At 48.1% G+C, this 9,188-nt stretch overlaps 1 protein-coding gene across 6 annotated transcripts in view; it reads right to left on the bottom strand.

The window, feature by feature from the left end:
- The window catches only part of galr1b (galanin receptor 1b), a 196,741-nt gene that overhangs the window by 124,757 nt on the left and 62,796 nt on the right, over nt 1–9,188 (bottom strand). For 5 of the 6 annotated variants that reach the window (XM_072518282.1, XM_072518286.1, XM_072518284.1 and 2 more), the window contains one exon: nt 2,465–2,608. In XM_072518282.1, coding sequence (XP_072374383.1) covers nt 2,465–2,608 — 144 coding nt within the window. Of the gene's footprint in view, nt 1–2,464; nt 2,609–6,413; nt 6,438–9,188 lie in introns of those variants that run through there. The other variant, XM_072518287.1, reaches the window with a different exon arrangement.

The raw sequence follows: 9,188 nt of genomic DNA, 5'->3' as shown, positions 1-9,188 counted from the left end.
GAAGGGGGACGGGGAGAGGGAAGGGGGACGGGGAGAGGGAAGGGGGACGGGGAGAGGGAAGGGGGACGGGGAGAGGGAAGGGGGACGGGGAGAGGGAAGGGGGACGGGGAGAGGGAAGGGGGACGGGGAGAGGGAAGGGGGACGGGGAGAGGGAAGGGGGACGGGGAGAGGGAAGGGGGACGGGGAGAGGGAAGGGGGACGGGGAGAGGGAAGGGGGACGGGGAGAGGGAAAGGGGACGGGGAGAGGGAAAGGGGACGGGGAGAGGGAAGGGGGACGGGGAGAGGGAAGGGGGACGGGGAGAGGGAAGGGGGACGGGGAGAGGGAAGGGGGACGGGGAGAGGGAAGGGGGACGGGGAGAGGGAAGGGGGACGGGGAGAGGGAAAGGGGGACGGGGAGAGAGAGGGGGACGGGGAGAGAGAGAGAGGGGGGACGGGGAGAGAGAGAGAGGGGGACGGGGAGAGAGAGAGAGGGGGACGGGGAGAGAGAGAGAGGGGGACGGGGTGAGAGAGAGGGGGGGACGGGGAGAGAGAGAGAAGGGGACGGGGAGAGAGAGAGAAGGGGACGGGGAGAGGGAGAGAGGGGGACGGGGAGAGAGAGGGGGACGGGGAGAGAGAGAGAGGGGGACGGGGAGAGAGAGAGAGGGGGACGGGGAGAGAGAGGGGGACGGGGAGAGAGAGGGGGACGGGGAGAGAGAGGGGGACGGGGAGAGAGAGGGGGACGGGGAGAGAGAGGGGGACGGGGAGAGACAGGGGGACGGGGAGAGAGGGGGGACGGGGAGAGAGAGGGGGGACGGGGAGAGAGAGGGGGGACGGGGAGAGAGAGGGGGGACGGGGAGAGAGAGGGGGGACGGGAAGAGAGAGGGGGGACGGGGAGAGAGAGGGGGGACGGGGAGAGAGAGGGGGGACGGGGAGAGAGAGGGGGGACGGGGAGAGAGAGTGGGGACGGGGAGAGAGAGTGGGGACGGGGAGAGAGAGGGGGACGGGGAGAGAGAGGGGGGACGGGGAGAGAGAGGGGGGACGGGGAGAGAGAGGGGGGACGGGGAGAGAGAGGGGGGACGGGGAGAGAGAGGGGGACGGGGAGAGAGAGGGGGACGGGGAGAGAGAGGGGGACGGGGAGAGAGAGAGGGGGACGGGGAGAGAGAGAGGGGGACGGGGAGAGAGAGGGGGACGGGGAGAGAGAGGGGGACGGGGAGAGAGAGGGGGACGGGGAGAGAGAGGGGGACGGGGAGAGAGAGGGGGACGGGGAGAGAGAGGGGGACGGGGAGAGAGAGGGGGACGGGGAGAGAGAGTGAGGTGACGGGGAAAGAGAGTGAGGTGACGGGGAAAGAGAGTGAGGTGACGGGGAGGGAAAGGCGGACGGGGAGATGGAGAATTTGACCAAATTGGGAGGATAGAGAGAAGGCTAAGTGATAGAGAAGAGCATGCAGGAAAGATAAAAAGGAGAAAGTCAGTGAGAGAGAATGAATGAGCTGCAGTGAGAAACAAAAAGCAAATGAGTGAGAAAAAGTGGATATTTCATGCAAAGCGGAGAAATGAGCAAGTCCAAGTTTCGGACACCTCTTCAAAAAAATCAAATTCAAAATATACAAGTGGAGATGTAAAAATGAGCAATCAACAAGGGAAAGGAGAAGTTTCTCCGATAATTCAGGTGCGACCTGTCATTAAACTGCAAATTCTCTGGAGAATTTGAATTAGTTGAAGCCGCTTCCAGGTTTTTGACATTTCTTTCAGCATGAAAATCTGCACGCAGAAATGCAACTGTCAGGACATCATTACAGCTCCGGGAAGTCATCTTTTCTTGTCAAATGCAAAAGTTTTTACATTTTTTGCCAGGATAGCAAAAATGTCCTTGAGTGAAATCCCTCTAACCAATGCAGCATAGGCCCAGTTCCTCTCGGTTCAATGTACCATTTAGTATCCACAAAGTAACCTGTTCAACTAAACAGCGGGTGGAACCTGATTAAAGTGCTTTCATAGAAGCAAGTGGAGCAGCACTTTCAGTAATGACCAGGAAAAGTAAATTAAAATGTTAGCAATCTAAAAGCAGAAAGTGTCAGAAATGTACAGCAGGTCAGGCAGCATTTGTGGGGAAAGGACAATACTAACCAGCCAGCAGTCCCAGTCTGCCTTTGCCCTTTCCTGACGATGCTGTGCGTTTCCAGAATTTTCTGTACTTTTTCAGCAGGCGCCAAGTGACATTAGATCTTGGACCTGGAGAACATCCTCATCCATTTTCAGTTATCTATTCGACACAATGACAAGGGGACAGTCGGTCTGTACTTTCAGTCCTGGTCGCAGGTTAGAACTCCCAACTGGAGTAACTATTGTGGGCTCCTAATGTCCTAAACGTGACAGGTACTGGCTACAAATCTCTACTTTGGGCACAACCGTACCTCGATGAACCATATCGGCGGTATGCTGCCACACACATCGAGCATGGAATAAAACGTGATGCTTTCCTTACCTCACAATATACAATGTCCGCTCCATAGTCTAGCGCCAGTAATCTCATTGGCAAAGTGCCAACACGCACCATGGGGGCCAGGATCACCTTGTTTCGGTAACAAAGCCGGCCAACGGTTTGGTTGATCATTTCTTCTTTAATAACCTAGAGGAGGGAGTAAAATGAGTCTTTGTGAATGTCCCTCTGTGATTCTACCACCACAGCTGCTGCTACCACCTGCATTGACACATCAAACCTTCATGGGGAACACGCCCTTACAGGGCCATAATCAGACAAAAAGATGCCGAGTTAAAAGAGATACCAGGATGAGGAAACCAAAACCTGGGGCAAAGCGGTCGGTTTGAGTCGTGTCCTAAAGCAGCAGATGGAGCTGCAGAAAATGGAGGGAATTTCCAAGTGTTGACTAAACAGCCGGAATGTCACAACCTGCCTTTTTTCACAGAGGTAGTGGATGAATGAGAAGCAGGGGTTTGGATAACAGCCTGTAAATAAAGCAGGTTAATGGTTTGTTTCTAGCTGTGTCTGGTGACTTGCTCTTTAGTCTGTCCTCAGAGATATTGAAATGGTCAGAGAGCAAGTGTCCAGGTCAATGGAGCTCCTATTCATGCATCCCTGGGTTACACCATTTGTCTAATTAAATACTGAGAAATCCCTGAATGTAAGATGTGTTTATGGGAGAGGCCAGCACCGCAGTACACAGAGCATATAGAATTTCTCACGTCTTGTTACTTTAACGGATACATCTTTACGATACAACGCCCAGAGTTTCCCAACCACGAACACATGACATTGGCCCATGTCTGTCCCAAGGGAATTCAGACCACATTCCTATTGAAATCTGTACACAGCCTGTTAATCTGGTCTAATTCCGTGCATGCTTTCATATCAAATTTAAGAGCACCTCTGTCAATGGTCTAAATTATTAATGAAAACAATAGTTATGAAATCAATATGTCTTTCAAAGATCAATGCTGCTTCTTCCTCTGAGAATCTTCATCGTTCACCCACTGATCCATCAGGCTGCTATGATGTATTGCTCCATGGGCCCAATTTTGTCCTGAGCCAACGTTCAACTTCACACACCTCCAGCAAATGTTGAGTAAAAATTGTGAGCCACAGCCTAATTGCCTTAATCCACAGGCAATGAAGCAAATTGTGGAACCATAACACTACCCTTTGCCGAGATTAATTTGCTCAGTGGAATATCACAAAACGGCTGAGTGCACTCCATACAGCAAAGACTCTGGGCCCTGACAACATCTTGGCCATTAGGCCGAGTCCTTCTGCTCCAGTACCAGCTGTGTCTCTTGCCAAGCTGTTCCAGTCCAGCTACAGTACTGGCATCCAGCCTGCAATCTGCCCAACATGAAAAATTGTCCAGGTCTGTCCTGTCCACAAAACAAATCCAATCCAGCCAATTACCACCCCATATGTCTGCTCTCAATCATCAGCAAAGTCCTCAAACAGTACTCCCATTACGCAGCAATAACTTGCACACTGATGCTTCAATCTGGGTTCTGCCAGGCCCACTTGGCTTCAGAGCTCACTAAAACCTTTACCCAAACAAGAGCGCATGTGTTGAGTTCCCGAGATGAAGTAAGAGTGACTGCCCTTGACGTCAAGGCAGCATTTAACCGAGATAAAAGGAAAATACTGCGGATGCTGGAAACGTGAAATTAAACCAGAAAACGCTGGGAAAACTCAGCAGCTCTGGCAGCAGCTGTGGGGAGAGAAACAGAGGTAACGTTTCCAGTCTGTGTGACTCTTCTGAAGGAGGCTCGAATCGTTAACTCTGTTCCTCCCACCACAGATGCTTCCAGACCTGCTGGGTTTTTTCACCATTTCACCGAGAATGGCATCAAGGGGCTCTGACGAAACTGAGGTCAATGGGAATCAGGGGGAAAACTCTCCACTGATTGGAGCCATACCTAGCACAAAGCCTGTGGTTGTTAGAGGCCAATCAACTCGTGGTGGCATGGTGACACAGTGGTGAGCACTGCCGCCTCCCAGCGCCAGGGACCCGAGTTCAATTCCGACCTACTGTGTGGAGTTTGCACGATCTCCTCGTGTGTTTCCTCCGGGTGCTTCAGAGTCCTCCCACAGTCCAAAAGTGTGCAGTTAGGTGGATTAGCCATGCTAAATTGTCCCTTAGTGTCCAAAGGTGTGTAGGCTAGGTGGGATTACAGGAATTGGGCAGGGGAATTGGGCCTGGTTAGAGTGCTCTTGCAGATGGTTGGTGTAGACCCGATGGGCCGAATGGTCTCTTTTTGCACTGTAGGGATTCTATGTGAAAATTGTAGGGATTCTCAGGTTCAGGATGTCACAATAGGAGAGCCTCTGAGTAGTACCCGAGGCCCAACCATTTGCACCTCCTTCATCAATCAACTTCCCTTCAACTGAAGGCCAGAGGTTGTGGAACTCTCTCTCAAGAATATCTATACCACAGAGACTGTAGCTGTTCTACCACCACCTTCTCAAATGCAATTGGGGAGGGGCAATAAATGCTGGTCCCGCCGCAATGCCAGATCCTATAAATGAGAAAACAAATCTGATATGAAATTTTGCACCTTCCTAGCCTGCATTTCAGGCAGTCACTGCATATTTACACTTCTTCTGGATTTGGACCAAGGAAATCTAGACGCCTAAAGATAGCTGTCGGGCAGATTTACATTGAAGCCCTTTGAGAAAAGGTCCAACTTACCCCTCAAAGCCAAGCAGTATTGATGGCCTAACTGAAAGCAAGCAGAAATCCTTACCTCGCAACAACCTCACCACTTTACCCCAAGGACGATTTCAACTTCCAACCAATATCCCAGCAATTAAGAGTTATTCTATCGCGATGGTCAGTCCTTAAACTGTCCAGCAGCAGCTCCTCAATACCAAAACAATCACGTAAACATTAATGAAGATTCTGGTTTGGATTACTTCACTCAAATACTGAGCTCAGGGATGTATATCAAAGCAGCTGTCTGGTCGTGGAGCCAAGGAACTTAAAAAAAAAGGACTAATTTCATCTGAAGTCCTGAAATATGCTCAATTAACCCTCAAAAGTCCAGTTCTCCTGGACTGCAGGTAAATGTTAGATACTCGCATTATCGTATTATCATACTGAATATTGTGTTGGGTAGATAATGGTTTTCTAACACATTAATTTTAAGATAATTTCAAATGCCATCTATTTAATTTATACAAACCCTATTCCAATAATGCAGGGCTGCAGTTGTTATTCACTTTGTATTTCTATCATGGTTTTACTTTGTGCATCGCGCAGTTAGGCCAAGGTCTGCAAGCAGCATGGAACTGAGTATCGAAGCTCACCATCATCAAAGACTGAATCTTCAGTCTACCTCCGTTCTACCCGCTAAACATGACAATGATCAGAAGTGGGTGCCTGTATCCAGTCCAGCACTTATTTTAAAATTGTCGCATCATACCCAAGAAACAACCAATACTTTCAATAAGATTAACAAACAGGTGGACAAACGAGTCATTTCCAAACTCAATGTTCCATCGATAGGGATACATCTGGCCCAGCCTGTCACACAGAAAGCACATCCCACCAGTACTTCATTAAATAACAATGTAAGATCACTGAGCATGATAAGAGGAGTGTTACTTCTCACCTTCAACACCCACCTGTGACTGCTCGCGCGCGGTTCCTCACTATATCCCCAGATACCTGAGTTTAGTCTCTCACCAAAGTCCTTCCCCAATAAAATTATTTCCAACAGGGGAAGCAACAAACCACCCAACGTACCAATTGTAGCAGTCAAAATGAAAGGTTGGTTCAGTGTGCATAATGCAGCTGTGGGTGCTGCTACTATAACCAGAGCCACGTTGCATCACAAGACCATTATCTCTTACAGCGGTCTGTTTTTCAAACTTTTTTTCCCCCAGACCCAGTTTTGCCAACCAGCCGACCTTCGGGACCCATGCCACATTGGCTTACCTTTAATGTGAAAGGGGAGCCTGCGTGGTCCTCACGATCTCACTCCAATCAGATTTACAGGAGAGTACAATGTGCGTATCAGCTGCAGACTTTAGCCAGTTCCTTTGTGCTGTCTTCATCTAGTGAGAATGGAAAATCCAGCCTCGCACATGTAGGTCATTGTGAAGGGCAATAGCAACAAAATACTTGTTTTACTCAGCATTGGATACTCCTGGGAGCTGCTACTCCAGAATGCTGATAGCCTCATGGGTTTTTGATGTGTTTTAATGTGCTGGCACAGGTCAGGTGCAGCAATGAAGTCTTTTTATTTGGAGTTAGCTAGAAGTTAATAACTGACTCTCGGATTTCAATCTCAAAAGGAATTTTTCACCCACCAATTCTCAAAATCTGAAATTTCTCCTCCCTTTTGCCAGTAATTCTCTGCATGTAACACACATGGGTATCCTTATCGCATTGGCACAATTGACAAAACCATACCTCAAGAAATTATCTTTATACTATTTTATTCCCAAGTTAAGTTTCTTCTCTGTAGGCTGTTAACCAGAGGCCCTGGAGCTCTGTGCAAAGCTAACACTAGCACTGCTCTCTCCTGCCCTGGACTCTCCAGTTTTCGCCAACAGATTCAGATGTGAGATACTGGCCAGCAGGTACTCTGCCTATTTGTGTCTCTGGCTGTCTCTTGTAAGAAAATGATTCATCTTCACAGTTCTCTTGCCTTGCTTGCCAGAAGCTAGAAAATGGAAGAAGCTCTCCTCCATGATTTGGAATCAAAAGCAGGTACACACTGGATGTCAAGTGCATGTGTAGGGCACGTGACCCTCTCACTGCTGCTGATTCTGCCCGGAAGACTCCACATAGCCTCAATTACTTCTCATGTAAAAGACTGCAGCGCCCACCATTCTCAAATAAAATGCCGGTCGCGCTGTTGAGCGCACCTCCCGCAATCAGGGCGGCCGCGGGAACGCCACAGCCGATCGCACCACCACTCTCTCAGCACGTGCCCTGCGACCCACCCACGGGTCGCAACCCACATTTTGAAAAACCCTGTCTGACAGAAATGTTGTACTTGCAATATTAAAGCATCTGAACAAATACAACTGCATATGTTTTAAAGAAAAAAAAAATGATCTCCCAAGTATTGACCCATCCTAACTTACATCAGGGAAAATTTGAGCTTAGCAAATCCAAATAGTTTAACCTGCCCCTATTACTGGAGAAACCTAGTTTTCCAAAAAGAATGCTCATGATCCGTGACGGCAAGAATGCTGCTGGCGATAAGCTTCTTTAACAAAACACAATGTATCTCACCTCGAACGGAAAATAAAATCTGGATGCCAATGTATAGTTACATCACCGATTGTTTCTGTCAATAAAGTTATTTAACCAACAAAATGAGGGGTAACTGTGTAATCAACAAACAAAATGAGACCAACAAATCACAATACTGACCTAAAATAAAACATAATGGCACAATGTGAACCAGGACAATGGAAAAGGTTAGTCACACCAAGAATAAACATTCATAAGTTACATGCTGTAGGAACGGTTGTTGCAATGCCAACATTACAGAGGTGAACTTTATGACAAGTCTAACCATGGATGCTCAAGAGACGCTCAGCCACAGCATGTTCAATCAGACCAAACTAATAATTGCCTATTCTTAAATCAAACTGATAAATGGGTAACATATAACTTTTGATCAAGTGTGGATGTAGAGCATGTACTAATTAAAAACTAGTCACAAACGGGTGCTTTGATCGGAGTTACCTACACCTAAACTAAATGCTAATTATTGGATTACATTCTACATTACACACCCTGCCTCCCTACAGAGCTACTTTATTCTGTGACAACCAGTTTTGCTCAATTTATGATGTAAAAGGGAAACTGAAATGTTAACACTTTCGCTCTTCCCTGACGGCGTTTCTGGCATTTGTTTTTGTTTCAGATTTTCAGCATTCACAGTACTTTCCTTTTATGTTTTTAAATTAATTTATAGGATGTGGTCGTCGCTGACTAGGCCAGCATTTATTGCCCATCCCTAGTTGCTCTTCAGGTGGTTGGTGAGCTACCTTCTTGAACTGCTGCAGCTCCGGGGCGTAGGTACACCCACAATGCTTTTTTTTTGTTTGTAGCCGTTGTATACAACTGAGTGGCTTGCTAGGCCATTTCAGAGGGCATTTAAGAGTCAACCACATTTCTGTGAGTGGAGGGTCACATGTAAGCCAGACCAGGTAAGGACCAGGTAAAACATATTCCTAAATTTGAAGATGTTAACCAATGCGTTAGGTTTTTTTTCAAAATTACAAATGCTTCAATAAAATATTTTCTCAAAAAATTCAGGGTTTTTCAAACTGCGGGTCGCGACGTGGGTTGGTCTGTGGTGGGTGTCAGGAGGGTCGCAGAGCGATTGGTCGCAGCCTTCCCAATCGCGGGATAAGTGCCCATGGCCGCGATCGACTTTTAAGAATGCCGGCCGCGACTGGATTTTAAGTTGAGAATGTAGGCCACGACCAGTCTTTAAATGCAAACGATGGAGTCTTCCCAGCAGAAGCAGTGGCAGAGAGCAGGTCACGTGCCCTGTCCATCCGTGGAAAATCACGAAGGAGAGATTCCTCCATTTTCTAGCTGTCAGCAAGCAACAGGGTTGTGAAGAATTAAAAATGGATTGTTTTTTATAAGGAAGAGAGGGCCAGAGACACAGAGAAAATGAGAGGGCCAGAGACTCTGGTCAGCAGCCTGCTAAGAAACTGAAATCTGGAACAAAGCAGTGCA

Source organism: Scyliorhinus torazame, chromosome 10 (genome assembly GCF_047496885.1).
Source record: "Scyliorhinus torazame isolate Kashiwa2021f chromosome 10, sScyTor2.1, whole genome shotgun sequence".
NCBI lineage: Eukaryota > Metazoa > Chordata > Chondrichthyes > Carcharhiniformes > Scyliorhinidae > Scyliorhinus > Scyliorhinus torazame.
The sequence above is the reverse complement of the archived record's forward strand: the minus strand, read 5'-3'. Positions and strand labels throughout refer to the sequence as shown.